This window comes from Ipomoea triloba, chromosome 11 (genome assembly GCF_003576645.1).
Source record: "Ipomoea triloba cultivar NCNSP0323 chromosome 11, ASM357664v1".
NCBI lineage: Eukaryota > Viridiplantae > Streptophyta > Magnoliopsida > Solanales > Convolvulaceae > Ipomoea > Ipomoea triloba.
This window is the reverse complement of record NC_044926.1, coordinates 753426-772845: the sequence shown is the minus strand read 5'-3', so window position 1 is coordinate 772845 and position 19420 is coordinate 753426. Positions and strand designations below refer to the sequence as shown.

Sequence of the window (19420 nt, the reverse complement as noted above, 5' to 3'; positions counted from 1 at the left end):
GAGTATCACATTGTCATATGTATTAATGCAAGACTATAGTGCAATAAATTATTCAAATTTTACGTATTGTTTATCTACCGTATTAGAGAAACTCACCTGCACTATTAAGGAACTCAATAAATCTAATTATTACGTAATAGTTCAAAAATCACAAATAAAAAATATACCGCATTAGTTCACGCAAATTTTACTGTGGACTACGGTCCACAATGCATGGTGGTCCATGTATCAAAACGACGTTGTTTTGATTAATGGAAAAATGGCAGAAACGACATTTGTTTCGCGCCATTAACTCTGTGTATATAACATATTCAATTTCATTTCATATACACTACAGTTTCTTTTCAACACAGCTATAGTTTCTTTTCGATATAACTACAATTTCACTTGACAGTATACACTCAAATATGTAAAAATGTTATTCAATTTTCTTTCAACACAACTACAGTTTCTTTTATACTACACTGCAGTTTCCTTTCAACGCAACTACATTATCATTTCGATATAATTACAGTTTCATTGGACAATATAAACTGAAATATGTGAAACTGCTATTCAGTTTCATTTTATACACACTGCAGTTTCCTTTCAGCACAACTACAATTTCATTTTGATATAACTATAGTTTCATTTGATAATATAAAAACAAATGTGATGGAATATTATTTGAGATGAACCGTAATTTCATTTACGGAGCTCCATTAATATATAACGGCTGATAGAGATTATTTCCTCTTTGAATATTGTATGTATAATAGGTCGGCTCACCTGCCACTCCCGGGCTTCGTTGGAAGTTGGAACCCGACTGGATCAAACCTCTTGTGTAGCTCAGGAAGTCGGGTGAGGGGCGGCAGTGCGACACCATTACAGGCCTACTGGCCGCTGAATGGTAGTGTACGCGTAACCGCTTCACCTCTCACTGAGCTGCCGAGCTACTCGACCGTGAACCGGCCCGCCTAAATCTGACTTGTCACGTGTATGTCGTTGTTCCCGCCCGACATTGCGCCTATACATGTCCTCTACGTGCTCTCTATGTCGAGAGGACGAAACTTTTTATTTTTTTTCCCTCATCTATAAATACCGCATTTAATGAAGAGAGAAAGACTTTTTGACATGTTGCTCTAAGAATAGTTGATTCCTCGGATGTCTAAAGGTCCACTGCCCGATCTCCCGAGGTAAGGACCTCGACTCGACGTCACGACAGGTTAAACCGGTTAGAATAATCTGTTGTACCCGGTTCTTAACACCCGTAATAAAATTACAGTCTTTTATAAAATTACGGTGTTTTATACAATATTCGTATTGATCGTTATCATCGGCAATCGTCGTTTTTGGACCATGGTCACGAGTGATTAGTTCTCTGTTTGTAGAATTACACTCTATTGATAATAATAATTAAGTAGAAAATTGAAAGATCTCTGTTTGTAGTTTGTGAGTTTGTCGTGTCCATTTCGCAAGTTCACAACGAAGGTAAACTCTCACTCTGCTATTTTCGATTGTGTAATAATAGCATGTAAAACCCTAGCTATAAACTTCATTTTACTTTCCAGAAACACTGGAAAAGGAGATAAATCGCGGGTGCTTTTCGTGTGATCAGTCTCTTTTGGCAGATTGACAATGGCTGCGACGCTTAGGAATCTGAAGATCAAGACGTCGACTTGCAAACGCATAGTGAAGGAGCTGCACTCCTACGAGAAGGAGGTGGAGAGAGAATCCGCCAAGACCGCTGATATGAAGGCTAAAGGCGCCGATCCATATGACCTCAAACAACAGGTTTGGCATTTCTCCTCGTCTCTAGACTCCAAAAGCCGACAATTTGTTCCATTGGTTGGTTCTATAGACAATTACTAGTGTAAAGATTATGTTTTTGACCGTATAAAATTTGTTCTTTTGGGATTGTTGCTAAAATTTGCTCTATCAATGGCTGCTAAATGCACTTGGGACTTGTTTTCAAGTGGGAGTTTGGAGTCTATCAAGTTGAAAACAAAAATTAAGAAAAGATTTGTTCTTTTGGGATAGTTGCTCTATCTATGGTTGCTAAATGCACTTGGGACTTTGGGATTGTTCTGAACCCTAAACCCTAACCAGCAAAGGACCTAGGTTGCCCATTGGCGAATGGCGACTCTTGCTGAGAGTCGAACTTGTAACATTGTGGTTACCAAGCCCGACCAACTTGGCTAGTTGGCTGGGGTTGCCCCCTTGGGAGCAACTATTTGTAGTATTGTGTGTGTGCGTGTGTGTTTGCTTGTAGTAGTGTTTAGTATACTAAGAACTTGGTAGTGGACATTAAGGGGCTGTTGGTGTGAGCCTGTGAGGTACTAAATTTGATAGAACTCTGGTTGAATAGCCTGGATTCTCTATGCCTATTGTTAGTAAGGCACTAAGGCATGCGTGTTTGCTTGTAGTAGTGTTTAGCATACTAAGAGCTCGGTAGTGGACATTAAGAGGCTGTTGGTGTGAGTTACTAAATTTGATAGAACTCTGGTTGAATAGCCTGAATTCTTTATGCTTATTGTTAGTAAGATGGGTAATGTTAAATATCCCCGATGGGGAGTTGTGTGGCTTCCTGCACAGCCACACCTAGAGTGCTTTGAGGAATATATAGAGATTAGTGATTACTGAAAATGGATTATCTAGATATCCATCAAATGAGTCTGCTTGTTAAATGTTAATTCAAGAGACATCTGCAATTGCTTCATTTTCTTTGGGATGTATTTTGAAGTTTGATATCAAATACTAGGACTAAAACTTTACTTCAAGATTTATACGTCTATAGTTGATGACCAGCTGCATTTGGCAAGTAAGTTTTGAACTTTAAAGAATCATCAAGTGATATCTTGTGCAAGGCTAACGTCTTTTGTTGGCTTAGTGAAGTTATTCTGGAAGTTTAGTGTAGAATTTTGAAGTTGCTTCCCACTTGATGATATATTGGTTGTGTGATTGGTTGATGCGTCCATCATCCACCATTAACCTCTTAAAATTGAAGCTTTTAAAGTGTGATAAATGTACAGGCCCTTTCTATGGTCTGCATATTATCAATATCATTATTCTCCTTGTGTTTTATTTTGTTAAACAATTCTTTGTATGTATTATGCAGGAAAACGTGCTGGCTGAATCCAGAATGATGATACCCGATTGCCACAAGCGTCTAGAAGCTGCACTGACTGACCTTAAAGGAACCCTGGTACTATATCACGGTCATTCTTTAGATTGAACCATTTTCCTGTTTAACAGCTCGACTAAGACATAGGCTAGGTATCTTGTGAAATTTTATTTTTGTTGTTTCACAACCCAACATCTAGAGATCTGTAGAAAAGTAATCCCAAAGTACCGACTCTATTCTTAAGCTCATTAACTTGCACTACTTGCAAAATTGCATCACATTACTGTTCTAGAGTATATTTGGCAACTGAGGAGGTCACATGATATCCGTTCTTTTGCTTGGTTTATAATGGAAATCTAATATTCACATCGACTAGCAATGCAGGGCTCTCTCTTTCTTGTTTCATTCTTTTCTTCTACTTCCCCAGTTGCAGCATTGAGCTTCTGTTGAAATTGAAGTAATGTATTCTGTAGAATGAATGAACGATATGCATAGCTGTGCCACTCTTTATGTGGTTTTGTGATTTGTTTTGCCTGTCGAATTGGCTACATTTTACATAATGCTTAGTTAAACTCGCGTTTCAATGGCTAAAGAAGCACTAAGAATATTACTGACCTTATAGTTTCTACTATCACAAATATGGGCATTACTCTCATGAAATCTCTTTGCTGATGTTTGAAACACAAGCCAACTACAACAAGTTTTCTGCTAACATGGAATCTATCCTCAGGTTGAGATCGAAGAGGAGTTGAACCAAAAAGAAGGCCCCGAGTTTGAAGAAGCTCAAAAAGTCATAACCGAGGTTGAACAGGTGCTTCAAAGTACAGAAGCATAGCGTACGAAAGTCTCGCCTTGCTGGGTTTTCTGGATGTCATGTTTTAAGCTTTCTACAGCTCAGGATAATGTGTGATTTTGTAACTGAATGTTCATCATCCATCATGACAATTTTCATTGTGCAAGACAATATGTAATGGCCATGGAGTGTTCATCAACTGTGATGGCTTATTGTGTAAAACAACATCATTTACTCAGACTGCTCATCATGTCAAAGTTTAATCTAGATTTCAAATTTCTAAAATGCAACAAAAATATGCCAATCCAACAACATTTCCAAGAGGTAAACATTATTGCAGAGTTTTGAGTATAATTTAGTGATAAATTACAAATAAACTTGTATAGTTCAGTAATATGGTAGACGTATGATAACTTAGTACATATAGTTTGGTATCTGCTCGTAATTATTTTCTCAGTCAATATTGACTTTACTGAGGCTCAAACCCATCTCTTTTCATATGGAAGTGCAATCGGGCCGGTGTCACTAGATCACAAGGTCTTGACAATAGAGTAATTAAAATGTTTGAATTTATGTTTGAATTTTGATTAATTAATAATTATCAATGGGTTCCTACAATTTAGATTAATTCATAATTATCAATGAATTAAAAAAAAATAATTATCAATGGGAATATAATGAAATGAGGTAAAAGGAAATGATTTGCCAAACGGGACCTATAACATATTACACGTGTAGCATTCAGGGAACATAAAAAAATCTCAATATTTGTTTCCTCATACTTCAACAGTTGAAAGTCACCTAACAACCTATAACTACCTTATCAAATTCAAGCTAGGGTTTCTGCTCTGTGTCTGCAACGCACATAAGCTATTCGTCGAAACGCGCACCATTTCCCAGGGGCTTTGATTTGTAGCTTTCACGTTTTTGAGGCTTTTGTGCTTTAGGATAACTATGCCTCCGAGAGCGAGGAAGACGGCAGCCGGAACGGGCGCGAAAAGAGGCGGTCGCCCCATTCGCGGGGCGTCCAGGGTCCAGCCCCTCCCTGCCGAGGAGCCGTTGAAGACTGTGAAGGTCGAAGAAGAGGAGAAACCCTCGCCGGCGGCCAAATTGGAGCCGAAGGTTGAGGAAAAGCCACTAGCTGTTAAGGAGAAATCCGTGACGCCGCCGAAAATTGAACCAGAGCTGGAGAAACGTGAGGTTGAGAAGAAACATGAGAACCGGTCTGGTCCTGGTAAGAGTAAGTGATTTGCTTGTAATTTCTTTTTTAAATAGATATAATGGATTTCTATAACCCGAATTTGTGAATTCTGACTATAGATCTGTTTACTTAAGCTTAGTGTAACCTTATGTCTGATTACATGCCCTGAAAGTTTAGTCGTTCTGCATAATTATAAGGAATTGGGGCTGTGTTGTATGTTAATCTTCATAATCAGACCAAACATCTGTTTCCTATAACTAGGTTAAATATCCTAATGATTAGTGGTGTCCACTTTCTCTTTGTGGGATTTTTTTTCACAATATGGATTGAAATTTATTGGCTGCCCATTATGGAGTAGCAAATTTCAGCTGAAACTTACTGCCAATATCAACTTTATTAAATAGCAAATTCTCCATGAGAGTTGGGTGACATCTGCGGATTTTGAACAACAAGGTCTCAGGTATGGTAAAGGAGTGCCATATAGGTTTATGTTCAATCAGAACTGAGTGACCTCTGTCCTCCTTGCCTTGTGGTTCAAGCTGGGAGTGTGGAGCGAGTGCCATTAAATATCTATCAAGATGGGCTATGCAACTCTGAGTTGTTCTTTAGAAATTCATGGAGAATACATTTCATATACAAATTTGTGTTTTATGAATTGCTGCTGCAGAAAAATGAACTAATTATTGCGGCAGAACAGGTACATAAGTAGGTTTGTTCAAAATTTCTGTTGGAGAAACATGTGTATTTTGGTTCACTTAAACTTGCATGTGTAAGGTTTTGGCTTTGGCATTTGGTAATTTGAGAGGTTAGTAGAAGCTGAAGGTTGGAGTTAGGGATGGGGTTATATTCTTCTTCAAGGAGGAAAGAAGAAGATAGGCTGGAGCCATTGGTGCACTAGTATGTGTTGCCAAATTCTGAAGGGAAAACCTTCTATTCAAGTGTTTTTGTATGCTTTAATTTTATTTGTAAACCAGGGTACTCTTTTCAGGAGCTTCTGTTGATGATTTAAGAGTTTTAGCCATGTGCATTTAAATTGAAATTTCTGAGTATTATACAAATTTCAAGTTGGTGGTTAGGTCACTACAAATTTTATATTTTCAAATTGTTGATTGGCCTTCTGGATGTTTCTCTCTCATTGTGGCAGAAGATGAAGTTAAAGAGTCAGTTGATGAATATGAAAAGGATGAAAGGTTAGATTTGGAGGACAACGAACCTGAGTATGAAACTGAAGAGTATACTGCTGTAGATTATGATGAAAGGGGAACTGATCAGGAGGATATAGAGGAAGAGTGTGTTGAAGTTGTGGAAGAAATTGAGGAGGGTGATTTTGGTGAAGAGGAAGATGGTAATATGGGTGAGGAGGAAGTTGAAGATGTCCATGAGGATGTTGAGGTTGAAGAAGATAATGACCACCATGCTGAGATGGTTGATGCAGCTGAGGAGGAAGAACATCATGAACTTGTGAAGGAAAGGATGAAGCGCAAGGAGTTTGAAATTTTTGTAGGTGGCTTAGACAAGGATGCTACTGAGGATGATCTTAAAAAGGTCTTTAGTCAAGTTGGTGAAGTTACTGAAGTGAGGCTTATGATGAATCCTCAGACCAAGAAGAACAAAGGATTTGCATTTTTGCGTTTTGCAACAGTGGAACAAGCCAGGCGAGCTTGTAAAGAAATGAAACATCCAGTGGTATTTTATTGATTTTGTAGTTGTAATGGTTACTAGTTTTTAGTTTGTAAAAGAATATTTTCCTGAAAAACTAAATTTTCAGGTTAATGGGAAAGAATGTGGTGTCACACCAAGTCAAGACAGTGATACCCTGTTTTTGGGTAACATATGCAAGACATGGACAGAGAAAGCTGTAAGTGGATTAGGCTGATTAATGTTAGCATCCTTCATCAAGTTATTAGATTCTATAAGTTGCGTAATAGCTGTCCTCTTGACATTGACTTAACTCCAGTTGAAGGACAAGTTGAAGCACTATGGTGTTGAGAATATTAATGATTTGACATTAGTTGAGGACACAAATAATGTTGGGATGAATCGAGGCTTTGCATTCTTGGAGTTCTCCTCGCGCTCAGATGCCATGGATGCATTTAAGTGTCTGCAGAAGCGAAATGTTGTTTTTGGAGTTGACAAGCCTGCCAAGGTTTCATTTTCAGATTCATTCATTGATCCAGGTGATAAAATCATGGCACAGGTAAACACTTTGGATCTGGTTCTGAAATTATAAAAGGGACAATAGTTCCATACCTGTTAGCTGGGATACCATCAGTGTACAGGCTTTTTTGGTAATGGCTTGACAGATCAGGATTGACTCATCAGAGTGATAACTGGTCCATATTATATTGTTATTGTTTTACTTGGTTCTAATAGGCTACAGCAGTGAAGGTTGAGAGGGAATGATCTAATGTACAAATGATAACAATTAAAGTTCACCACTACCCTTTTGTAAAAAAAAAAAGAAAAAAGAAAAAAAGACCACTGAGATTATACTGCCCATAGTTCTCTCGTATAGTCCATAGCATATATAAACATGGCCAAGTTTTTTGTTATTTCTAGGGTTGTGTAATGTGGTCTTATATGGATGGAATGTACTTAGAGTACTCTGAGAGTCTGAGGTTCCTTTGGGGGGTAATGCTTTTCTTTTTTTGTTTGTTTGTTGTGTGTGTGTGTGTGTTTTTATTTTTTATTTTTTGTTTTTGTTTTTGTTTTTGAGGTAGTTGCTTCTACAACATTTTTTCCTTGACTTTTTATAACAATATCTGTTAAGTGGCTAATGATATTGTGATTATAGGTCAAGACAGTGTTCGTGGATGGCCTTTCTGCATCTTGGGATGAGAATCATGTCCACAACCTTCTTAAAAAATATGGGAAGATTGAAAAAATTGAGCTTGCTTGTAACATGCCATCTGCCAAGAGAAAGGATTTTGGATTTGTTACTTTTGACTCCCATGATGCTGCAGTCACTTGTGCTAAAATGATTAACAATGAGGAGCTAGGTGAAGGAGATAATAAGGTTTGTCTCCTAACTGGAAAGCTTGTTAGCCTATTACTCATGCAAAATGGATTTGTTGAAGTACTACTTGTATTTCAGGCGAAGGTTAGGGCGAGATTGTCGAGACCACTTTCAAGGGCCAGGGGAAAGTATGGTGGCCGGGGTGATGTCCGACATAGGCATGGACCAGTAAGAGTTCCCAGGGCCCCATGGGGTCGTCCAGTCCCACCTAGTCTTCCTGTGCGTGGACCAAGAACTGGTATGCGTGCGCAACCTGTGGTTGATCGTAGTTTCAGACGACCTGTTGGATATAGAGATTCTCGACCAGTCATGTCTATACCACCTCGGAGCAGACCAGTGGCTCCTCCTTTGGCTCGAAGGTCCTATGACAGGAGACAGCCTGGTATGCACGGTTTTTTTTTTCTTCTTTTGACAGGCTTTGTTTCACCCCTGGCTCTGATAACTTGTGCTTTTGCCATACTCGTAGCTCCTGCATATCCAAAAAATAGTTTTAAAAGGGACTATGAGCGGCGTGAAGAGCTTGCTCCTCCTAGAAGCAGAGATTCAACAGCCTATGCTCATAGACTGTCTTCCGATAAGCGCACATTGTATAGAGAGGAATATTCTTCCCGTGGGCCTGGCTATCCCGATTTGCCAATAGAAACATCTCGAACTTCAGCAAGAAGAGCTTATGTTGATGATAACTATGGCCCTATGATTGAAAGACAACCTCCAGCTTACTACCGTGAGGGACGTGGTCATGAATATGAGTCTATATCTGGCTCAAAACGTTCATATTCTGCACTTGTGAGTGATTATCTCACCTAATAGTTATTCTCTGGCATGTGTATTAGTCTGCTTCATCACTTCTCTGGCTGATGTTGAATAACTTATTTCTCCTCGTGTACTTGTCAGGACGATGTTCCTCCTCGATACGATGATCCAGGAGTGCGCCATTCCCGTGCACGTTTGAGTTATGACGTTGCAGGGGGCAATGCTTCTCAATATGGGGATGCCTATGGTGACAGGTTTGTTGTCATTAACTTGAAGAAAGTATTTTAGTTACCTTTTTGCCATTCTGCATTACTATACTGACTTGTCTTTTGTTTTATAGCAGATTTGGGAGGTCTAGTCTTGGATATAGTGGCAGCAGAAGTAGTATATCTAGTCAGGATTCACGCGGGCTGTATAATAGTCGCCATGGTATGGGCTATGGTGGAGGTGTGTTGAGAACATTGTCAATGTAACACAGTTGCTATATCTAGAATACAGACACTTTGAATTGAACCTGAATCACCTTTTTTTTTTTTTTTTTCATTCCTCACAGGCTCCTATAGTCGTAGTGACGCTGGTGGGGTGTACTCATCATCAGGGTATGGTGGTAATTACGTGTCTCGTGGTGGTGATGTATGCTTCTCCTGACATGTCCTTTACTCTTGCATAAAGCGGTTTAGTATCTTAACGCTGTTTAACAAACTTTTATTACTGCTGAAATTTCAGGTCGGTGGGAGTTCCTATTCATCACTTTATTCTAGTCGTGGCATGGGCAGTAGTGGTTATATGGGGAGTGGTGGGTCTGGATCTTATTATTGAGGTAAGTTACTAGATGAAGACTTCCCTGCCCCCCTTCCACCAAAAAGTAAACGAACTAGAAGAAGGGCAGTTTTGTCATAGTTTTTGCTCGAACGGAATATGATTGTTTAAAGTTATAGCTCGTGCTTCTTCTCAAGGTCCTGTCGATAAGGACAGGATGATCATGATGGTTACATACCAATTAGTGTATGGTATGGACTTGATTTGTTGAAGGCTGCCCATTGTGATGCTTATTGAGATGGAAGTATAACAAACAAGTAAAGGGTCTTTGTGGTTTGAGGGAGAAGATGCTTTTTATATCCAATCATTTGATGCAAGAGGAATATGCTGAGATCAGTTTAAATCATAGATGTAATGACAGTTTAGTTTCCTAGTGATAGGAACTGTTTACTAAATTATATTTATTTCAATTATTTTTTTTATTGGTATATATTTATTTTTTCTAACACTCTTGGTTGAGCTTGTTGCACATAGTCTTAATGTGTACTCTCAAGTAATGTAAGTTTTTTTTTAGTCACCATGAGAAATTGCAAATCCCACCTCCTCTCTTAGGAATTGCAGTTAGTTCTATAATACATGAGGAAAAATTTTAGAGTGTGAGGATTAAATTGCCCTCCCTAATAATCATACATATTTTCTTAGGAATTGTAATTATATGGGTATTTTGATTTTTATATACTAAAGTTATAGATACGTGTGTCCATGTATAAAAATAGTAATTTTAAACATAAAAAAATAATTTAAAAGGGAAAATGGCCCTTGAAGTTATGAATTTTATTCAAAAAATTAATTAGACTTTTAAACTTTCAAAAAATTACAAATTAAACCTATAAAATGTTATTTTGACACATTGAAGTTTAACATTTTATTGGTGACCCATAATTGTAGGTCACTAGGATTTTGACAAATCTTCGACCAATTTCTGGCATCAAACACTAGCGATTGTCGGTTATGTTTGGAGATTGATTCGTGGGAGAAGGCGACTAAGTTTGGTCGTCACTAGGATTTTGACAAATCTTCGACCAATTTCTGGCATCAAACACTAGCGATTGTCGATTACGTTTGGAGACTGATTGATGGGAGAAGGCGACTAAGTTTGGTCTCTTTCTCCAAACGCGACGAATGGTCGCTGGTGTTTGGTGCTGACACTTTTCGAGCATTGTAATGTAAGTGATGGTGATGATGTTAGAGATTAGGGTGCAATTGTTATTATTATTAGTACTAAAGCGATAGGGTAATGTTATTTTAATATCGTACTAAAAGAATTAGAAATCCACAGAGAATCTTTCTGTCTGTGTCGTCTCATAAGTCATATCATAATACATAAACCCCCCCTGGCAAAGCTGCTAGAGTTTACCACGGAAACGGACTCAATGAAGCCCGGCCCATATGGAATCTTCTCAGCCCCATGTCGGCGGCGGCGGCGGCGCCGGCCGAGAGCACGGCCCACGGTCAAATACATATAAAAACCAAAACTGAGTTGATAATAGGGGAAGGCGCACGTTAACAGTCTCCGCGTCCCCCGGCGCACATTAGCCTCCCCTCCCTTAGCGGTGGCCTCATCTTTCTAGCTCTCCACATCAGCCGCAATCCACCACCCCCAAATCCCTTTAAACCTAACCCTAACCCCCACCCTTCATTATGTCACCGTTCTCCGCCGCCCATAAATCCTTTTCCTTACCACGCGCTTTCGCCTTTTTCCACACGCGCCTTCTTCAACCACCGCCATGGCCGCGTCGCCGACCCGATCGAATCAGGAACAGTGCACAACCCCGCCTGAGATCCCGTTCTCCAACGTCACCGTCGCGTCTCACGGCGCCGCTTCCTCTCGCCGTCTCCCTCCGCCGTGCTGGTCGCACGACGAGACCGTAGCGCTCATCGACGCTTATAGGGACAAGTGGTATTCCCTCCGCCGCGGGAATCTCCGGGCGAATCACTGGCAGGAAGTCGCGGAGGATATCGCCGTTCGGTGCCCTGTCGATCCGCCCAAGACCTCGATGCAGTGCCGCCACAAGATGGAGAAGCTTCGGAAACGCTACCGCGCTGAGATCCAACGCGCGGCTTCCTACGGCGGCGGCGGCGCCTCCCGCCGCTACTGCTCCACCTGGATCCACTTCAAACGCATGGACACCATGGAAAGGGGCCCCGACGCGGCCTCTCCGCCGCAGGATGAGGAAGAATTTGAAGATGAGCAGGAGGATTTCAAGCAAAATAGCGTTAAACACATCGGTGATATATACAGCCAGCACAATCTGAATTCTAACAAACGGAATAGCTTTCAAGAGTCTATGAGCAATGGCGGAGCTGGATTTCGGATCCGAATTCCCAGTGCTAGGCCTATCCCCACTCCTCCCATGGCCAAGCCTTACAGCGGCAAAATTGATGAAATGTTGATCCAATTCCCTAACCCTAACCCTAACCCTAACCCTAATCATGGCTCCAGTAGGTCGTATAGAGGGGTTATGAAGAAAGAGAAAGCTTCTTCTTTGGGGAAAAGGATCGTTGAAGAGGTGGTTGAGAAGAGAAATGGAGACCCCATAGCAGAGGCAGTGGCAGCAATTAAGATGCTGGGAGAAGGATTAGTGAGGATAGAGAATATGAAAATGGATGTTGCAAGGGAGTTAGAACAGATGAAGATGGAAATGGAGATGAAGAAGACTGAAATGATTCTCGAATCCCAACAAAAGATCGTCGAAGCTTTTGCCATGTCATTCTCTGAAAAGAACACTAAGAAGGCCAGGAGAATGCCACCCCCTGAATGTTAAGAGGGGCTGTGACTGATCTCTGGTGGTAAATTTCCCTCTTTGAAACTTTGGAATGAATTATTGGCTTGGGATATATGAGTGCTGTTCAACTTTCGAATTCTGGCAAACCACAAACAATTTGAACATTTAGGTTCTGAAGTTGCTTCTCATCTTGTTGACATTGCATTTCTTAAGCCTTGCCTTTTGCTTTTTCAGTAGTATAGGAACTCAGCACTTTAGTAGTGTATCTTGTTTATGAACTGATATAGATTTTCTCTAGCAATTGCAGCATTTTTCATTCAATTTGTTTAGAACAGAACTTTTTATTTTGCTTGGAGCTTGTCTTCTTCATTGTTTATTTATGTTTCTGCTGCACATTTTGCAATGCTACTCTCTTGTTCCCCAAGGCTCTGAAATCTCAGTTCCTACATATTACACAAAATGTATGAAAAATTAGACATTCCCAAGTCTTGAGACTTTGTGGACAAACTAATCACAAAAATATGTTTAGGGGCTGCTAGAATTGTTATCCTGCCTGTGGTCTGGTGGCATTTGTCATGATAGTTTGAATGTTTAAGGGGTGGCAATTTGCCAGTAGGGTAAGCTCTGTCTTGTGGTCCTAACTAGCAAATGACTACAAGGAAGAGGTAAACTAACCTAAGTCGCTCAATAGCTAAATAGCTTGCAACTTGGTTGGAATTGCTCTTTACCGCTTTCAATATTGCTTCTTCCATTGGATGACACCTTAACTTTTGTAGGAAGATGTTATGGAGTTTATGCAAGACTAGAATTGCAGGTGGTAAGTTTAATGCTTCAATCTCCCAAGGCAAAATTCATTATAGAAGGTGTTCTGGACTTCTGGCTTTGAAAGATGTTGATGAGGGCAAGGGTTTTCCACATTGCAGCTGTGGCTTTTCACTCCTTATGGGGTCAACCTTCATGAAAGCTGTTGGTTGTGTATTTTACTGTGCCTGTTTAGGTCTTTGACAGACAGTTGGGCTGTGACTGTAGATGCATTAATGCTAACACACTACTATGTCATGAGGGAAATGGATTGTATATCTGCATACCATTTCAGCATTTATTATTTAGTGACATTTCATATTTCCATACAACTTGGTAAGTTGGTTAGATTGCTACTTGGTATCCATAAGATTTTAAGTTCGACTCTAAGTGAGAGTAGTTTGTTAGTCTTTTTGGTTTGAACTGATAAGCTATGGACAATATAGGTTGGTTTACTTCTTTTTAGTCATTTGTCAGCTAAGGTCACAATGTATGGTTTACTCTGTGCATATTCTGAGATAAAGTGTTGGACTGGTTGTCGGACTGCACAACAAACCCTGAGTGCAAGACAGTATCCAGTTGGATATATAAATACAACTTTTAATACAACCCTAATCTCAAAATGCAAATACAACTTTTAATACAATCCTATAATTGGGAGAGGAAATAAAAGAATGGGATCTTAGTTATTGTCAAAAAGCAAAAGCATATATATCATATACTAAAACAAGGTACAAATCCACAAGCCTGAAGCCCCCTGTTATGGTCCCATGCATGCATACAACAACAATTGCTAGCAGTAAAGCTGGTGCAACACATGCATGTTTTTTTTCCTAGAATTGCTTCCTTTTTGTTTGTTTATTTTTGCAGGGAAAAAAATAGAGAAATAAGAGGAGCTACACACAGCACAACTTTCATTCTCTCTAGAAAAAATTCAATCACTAGAAGACCTGATCTGTCTGTCTCAAGTCTCAAGTGGGCACATGCCACTCCTAGTTGTTCCATGATTAATTGCACATGCTGTGTGTTCCCTCCCCAGAATCAAATACAACTGTCAACTGGCATTACTTGTCTTCACTACCAAAAATAATCACAATATACCCCTCACACCCCAAGCCCCCCCCCCCCCCCCCNAACTAATCACAAAAATATGTTTAGGGGCTGCTAGAATTGTTATCCTGCCTGTGGTCTGGTGGCATTTGTCATGATAGTTTGAATGTTTAAGGGGTGGCAATTTGCCAGTAGGGTAAGCTCTGTCTTGTGGTCCTAACTAGCAAATGACTACAAGGAAGAGGTAAACTAACCTAAGTCGCTCAATAGCTAAATAGCTTGCAACTTGGTTGGAATTGCTCTTTACCGCTTTCAATATTGCTTCTTCCATTGGATGACACCTTAACTTTTGTAGGAAGATGTTATGGAGTTTATGCAAGACTAGAATTGCAGGTGGTAAGTTTAATGCTTCAATCTCCCAAGGCAAAATTCATTATAGAAGGTGTTCTGGACTTCTGGCTTTGAAAGATGTTGATGAGGGCAAGGGTTTTCCACATTGCAGCTGTGGCTTTTCACTCCTTATGGGGTCAACCTTCATGAAAGCTGTTGGTTGTGTATTTTACTGTGCCTGTTTAGGTCTTTGACAGACAGTTGGGCTGTGACTGTAGATGCATTAATGCTAACACACTACTATGTCATGAGGGAAATGGATTGTATATCTGCATACCATTTCAGCATTTATTATTTAGTGACATTTCATATTTCCATACAACTTGGTAAGTTGGTTAGATTGCTACTTGGTATCCATAAGATTTTAAGTTCGACTCTAAGTGAGAGTAGTTTGTTAGTCTTTTTGGTTTGAACTGATAAGCTATGGACAATATAGGTTGGTTTACTTCTTTTTAGTCATTTGTCAGCTAAGGTCACAATGTATGGTTTACTCTGTGCATATTCTGAGATAAAGTGTTGGACTGGTTGTCGGACTGCACAACAAACCCTGAGTGCAAGACAGTATCCAGTTGGATATATAAATACAACTTTTAATACAACCCTAATCTCAAAATGCAAATACAACTTTTAATACAATCCTATAATTGGGAGAGGAAATAAAAGAATGGGATCTTAGTTATTGTCAAAAAGCAAAAGCATATATATCATATACTAAAACAAGGTACAAATCCACAAGCCTGAAGCCCCCTGTTATGGTCCCATGCATGCATACAACAACAATTGCTAGCAGTAAAGCTGGTGCAACACATGCATGTTTTTTTTCCTAGAATTGCTTCCTTTTTGTTTGTTTATTTTTGCAGGGAAAAAAATAGAGAAATAAGAGGAGCTACACACAGCACAACTTTCATTCTCTCTAGAAAAAATTCAATCACTAGAAGACCTGATCTGTCTGTCTCAAGTCTCAAGTGGGCACATGCCACTCCTAGTTGTTCCATGATTAATTGCACATGCTGTGTGTTCCCTCCCCAGAATCAAATACAACTGTCAACTGGCATTACTTGTCTTCACTACCAAAAATAATCACAATATACCCCTCACCCCCCAAGCCCCCCCCCCCCACCCCATCCCCCAACCTATTCTCACTTTTTATCAAGCAAGCTTTTATTACTATGCTAAAAATGTGGCTGGATGATGACACTTCTGCTTTATATCAAGCTCTTATTACTACGTCAAAAATGTGGCAGGATAGCGTACAACACTTTCGTCTTGTAATAGGATGCTGAAAGCTTATTTCAGTCCTGGGTGATAAATTGTGGACAATGACACATGATCAAACACTGGTAGTTGTAGTGTGGAGTTACACCTAATGTCATGGGCTCCTTGTGAGCATCGGGCATTGGTCCTCCCACCTATTGGCCACTGAGTCTGATTTACCCCTTCTGCCCTTCACTATCTTGTCGGGCTGGGGTGTGGGACAATTTCACCTTTATCTTGTGGGCAAGGATGCTGGACTTGACCATTTAGACTTTTGCCCACTCAACAAGTTACTTTCTCATTAGATTACTACAAATTTAAAGTTAAACTGATTTAACAGTAAAAGTTCCAGTTACATCATTCATGTCTTTTTTCCTTGTCAGTCTTGCCATGAATCCCCTTCCAACCTGTTCTCCTCTTGGTCAAGAACTTGAACTGGATATCAACTTTTTTTTTTTTTGGCAATAATGGGTAAAGAGAAGAGGGCACTCCTATGAAGTATAGAAACACCCATGGTCCTTATAAATTTTAACACAATAATACAGTAATGGGGCAGATTACAAATCCCAAACCAGAGGGACAAAAAAACACTAACTCTAACCTAATATACTACATTAACCAGAAACAATTGAGCTCAAACAGCTAGTTGCTGTTGTTGTTGTTGTTGTTGATGGGAGGATTCATCATCATTGAAACATATATATTGATGTTGGGTTGGTGATCTTCCACATAGGGTGGATTCTGCAAGATCTGATGGTGTAGGATTGAGGAGCAACATCTCTCTCTGGAGGTGCAAACAGTAGGTCTGAAAAGTAGTGGGGGTCACATTCAAGTGAAATCCCAATCCAAATAGGAAATCCACTTCAAGAAAATTCATCTCTGTTGTGCTGATTCCTCCTACCTTTGCATAGTATGCATTGTTGTAATACCTGCAAATGTTTCCCACACCATACAAATTCAGAACCCTCTTTCTTCTACAATTATATGCAAGAATTTCAACGCAGTGAGGGCAACCCCGACCAAGTTGGTCAGATTGTTAACTTTCGACTCCTAGTGGGAGCGACCTATACTGGTCTTCTTGGTTTGAGCCGATCAGCTATGGACAACCTAGGTTGGTCTGTGAACCTTTAACGACTAAGGTCACAAAACCAACACACCTTCGAGTAGTTACTGTGGTCAATTTACACTGTATGCCCACTCACATACTACATTATGTAGTCAAAATCGTGGTGAGGTCAGACAATTTATGATATTTAGTCATTCTTAACGAGCATAGTAAAAAAAAAACTCGATTTTTAAAGCGGTTGGACTTGACCAGACAAGCAAGTAAAGGTTAAGGAATCTTCCAATAATATCCCCACACCACACTGGTGTTTCAATGGTGGCCTTTAAAGGTGGAATGCTGATATGGTAAAGGTAGAGAAAAGCAAGTATTCACTGCTGGCCATGACTTGATTTGCAAGCTAATTAGTGCTGTACTTTTTTGTAATTAAAAAAACTGGTGATATTTTTAAAATCTTAATAAGGTTTTGACAATGCGCACTGTGCAAAAAACATTAAAAACTGCTAAGAATTCAGATTTTCAGAGTGCTTTTCTTCTTTTCTTCCTGTCTTGTTTGGTTACAAATCCTAAAATAAACAATATTTAATTCCATTCCATAAAATCATGTTTTGGAAAAATTAAGAATGCACAAACACCCAGAAAAAAAAACCCAGTTTTTTGGTTGAATTCTTTTCAAGTTTTAATTTTTAAGGAATAAAAAACAAAAAAACAAAAAACAAAAAAAACAGAGAAATATCCCAAACCCAAAAAGATACTGAAGAACACAAATCTCTGCAGACTAAAAACTTAATATTACCCAGAAGGCGAAATTTTCTCGCCCCATGACACACCTCGACCAGACAAGATATTAAAATGGTAAATCCTATTTAGCGACCCATTAGGTGAACGGACGTTTCACCATAATTATGTGTTCTTGCACAATCTACCACCTAAAACTAATTAACCACAATTAAGTGTTCTTACACAATCTACTGTTGAGTATATAATATAAAAACATAAATGTGCATTCCAACTAGCTTAAGCTTTTAGTTGAGACATTCCAACTCTAAACTTAAACTTTTAGTTGAGATGAAACGCATGCTTCAATTTTTAGCACCTTAAAACCAACTTAGTTACCTATGCCAATACTAAAAACTTAATCTTGTTAGTAAAGGTGGGGATTATAGAACAAAATAGAGAGGTGGAAATCCAGTAAAAGTAACATACATATCATCCATGAACTTGGCGGCGACCATGACGCTGGTGATGAGGAGGCGGTGGACGTTAAAGGAGTTGATCGGCAGCGCCGGCTGGCGGTGAGTGAACCGATCGAGGTAAACGTAGGCGACGACGAAGCAGGAAGGGCTACAATTGGCGTACTTGAAGATCCTCTCCAGGTAGGTTTGAACGGAGATTCCGGGCCGGGTTAGGCCGTGGAAGACGGAGATCTTCTGCGGCGCAAACTTGGCGGCGAGATCGTTGGAGTCGGCGACTCGCTGGAGGAGAGAGGAGAGGTAAGATATGAGTTTCGGCATTACAGCCTGGGATTCCAGCTCCGCCATTGTTGCCTAGCTCAACACAACCCAATGGGGAGAAAAGAAAACAATTTATGAATGTTTTGTATGGTCTGTTTGATTGATGTTGAAATTTATAAGGAGAGGAAATGGTGGACCATCATTTGGGGTGAGACTCTACATGGGTGCTTAGCTTTTTGGTATATAATAAAACCACTTTATATTTATTACTAAATTGGTGTTTTACCTCGCCAGGAGTAGCCGATTAGGTGAAGTATAATGATGGACGGATATGGGAGCAACCATCCCATCTCGCCCCTTATATATATAATAAAACACTTTATATTTATTACTAAATTGGTGTTTTACCTCGCAAGCTGTAGCCGACTAGGTGAAGTATAACCATGGATGGAACCAGTATGGGAGCAGTGGGGCAGTTATCCCATCCCACCTCGCCCTTATATACACACACACACACACATACTTAGTTTGAACAATCTCCACGCCTCGAACTGAATTCGGATTCGCTCATCAGTAAGCTAGTTTTGGAGTCAATCAATCCGGATGAGACAAGACTAAAGCATTTACTAGATGTTCAATCGGTTGTGTTTTTAGTGCAATTAATCTCTTTTATGTAACTATTATACAAGAACAAAGTTATTTAGCGCACACCTGCGAACTTACAAGAAAATTCACTTTAGTATAATAGTTGAAGAAGCAAGGTGTTGATCTACTATGGTGTCAATGTGCCATGTTATACCTTATACAACTACATAGGTATAAAGAATTGTAATTTTTATGGATATAATGTAATGAAGATAATGAAAAAACACTACATAAATTTAAGTTGTGTAATACCAACAAAAAAAAAGATCTCTATTTATTTTCTGTCCAAAAAAAAAAGATCTCTATTTATTTTTGATAGTATGTCAAGTCGGGTAGGGGGTTGGGGGGGGGG

General features: G+C 39.5%; 4 protein-coding genes across 9 annotated transcripts; 3 read left to right on the top strand and 1 right to left on the bottom strand.

Moving 5' to 3' along the window:
- The first annotated feature begins 1317 nt into the window (after nt 1-1317).
- On the top strand, nt 1318-4181 carry LOC115996288 (tubulin-folding cofactor A). Of its 3 annotated transcripts, none has more exons than XM_031235482.1 (4): nt 1318-1470; nt 1611-1773; nt 3098-3184; nt 3834-4181. In XM_031235482.1, the coding sequence occupies exons 2-4, from the start codon at nt 1618-1620 to the stop codon at nt 3936-3938; spliced, it is 348 nt and encodes a 115-aa protein (XP_031091342.1). In that variant the 5' UTR covers nt 1318-1470; nt 1611-1617; the 3' UTR covers nt 3939-4181. The 3 variants fall into 3 exon arrangements, with proteins under 3 accessions (XP_031091342.1, XP_031091341.1, XP_031091340.1); XM_031235481.1 differs by having other exon boundaries at nt 1319-1470; nt 1598-1773; XM_031235480.1 differs by having other exon boundaries at nt 1319-1470; nt 1551-1773.
- Nucleotides 4182-4695: 514 nt separating this feature from the next.
- On the top strand, nt 4696-10212 carry LOC115996772 (heterogeneous nuclear ribonucleoprotein Q). Of its 3 annotated transcripts, none has more exons than XM_031236176.1 (11): nt 4696-5130; nt 6242-6783; nt 6866-6955; nt 7055-7294; nt 7892-8113; nt 8192-8495; nt 8580-8899; nt 9008-9120; nt 9207-9313; nt 9420-9499; nt 9593-10212. In XM_031236176.1, exons 1-11 carry the CDS (start codon nt 4851-4853, stop codon nt 9683-9685), a joined length of 2391 nt encoding a protein of 796 aa, XP_031092036.1. In that variant the 5' UTR covers nt 4696-4850; the 3' UTR covers nt 9686-10212. The 3 variants fall into 3 exon arrangements, with proteins under 3 accessions (XP_031092036.1, XP_031092035.1, XP_031092034.1); XM_031236175.1 differs by having other exon boundaries at nt 4696-5136; nt 9210-9313; XM_031236174.1 differs by having other exon boundaries at nt 4696-5136.
- Nucleotides 10213-11009: 797 nt separating this feature from the next.
- On the top strand, nt 11010-13544 carry LOC115997051. Of its 2 annotated transcripts, none has more exons than XM_031236507.1 (2): nt 11010-12475; nt 13192-13544. In XM_031236507.1, the coding sequence occupies exon 1, from the start codon at nt 11413-11415 to the stop codon at nt 12448-12450; it is 1038 nt and encodes a 345-aa protein (XP_031092367.1). In that variant the 5' UTR covers nt 11010-11412; the 3' UTR covers nt 12451-12475; nt 13192-13544. The 2 variants fall into 2 exon arrangements, with proteins under 2 accessions (XP_031092367.1, XP_031092366.1); XM_031236506.1 differs by having other exon boundaries at nt 13188-13544.
- Nucleotides 13545-16378: 2834 nt separating this feature from the next.
- On the bottom strand, nt 16379-18575 carry LOC115996277 (cyclin-U4-1). Its single transcript, XM_031235458.1, has 2 exons — nt 18176-18575; nt 16379-16835 (listed from the first exon to the last, which is right to left on the bottom strand). Exons 1-2 carry the CDS (start codon nt 18508-18510, stop codon nt 16541-16543), a joined length of 630 nt encoding a protein of 209 aa, XP_031091318.1. The 5' UTR covers nt 18511-18575; the 3' UTR covers nt 16379-16540.
- Between the last annotated feature and the right edge of the window lie 845 nt (nt 18576-19420).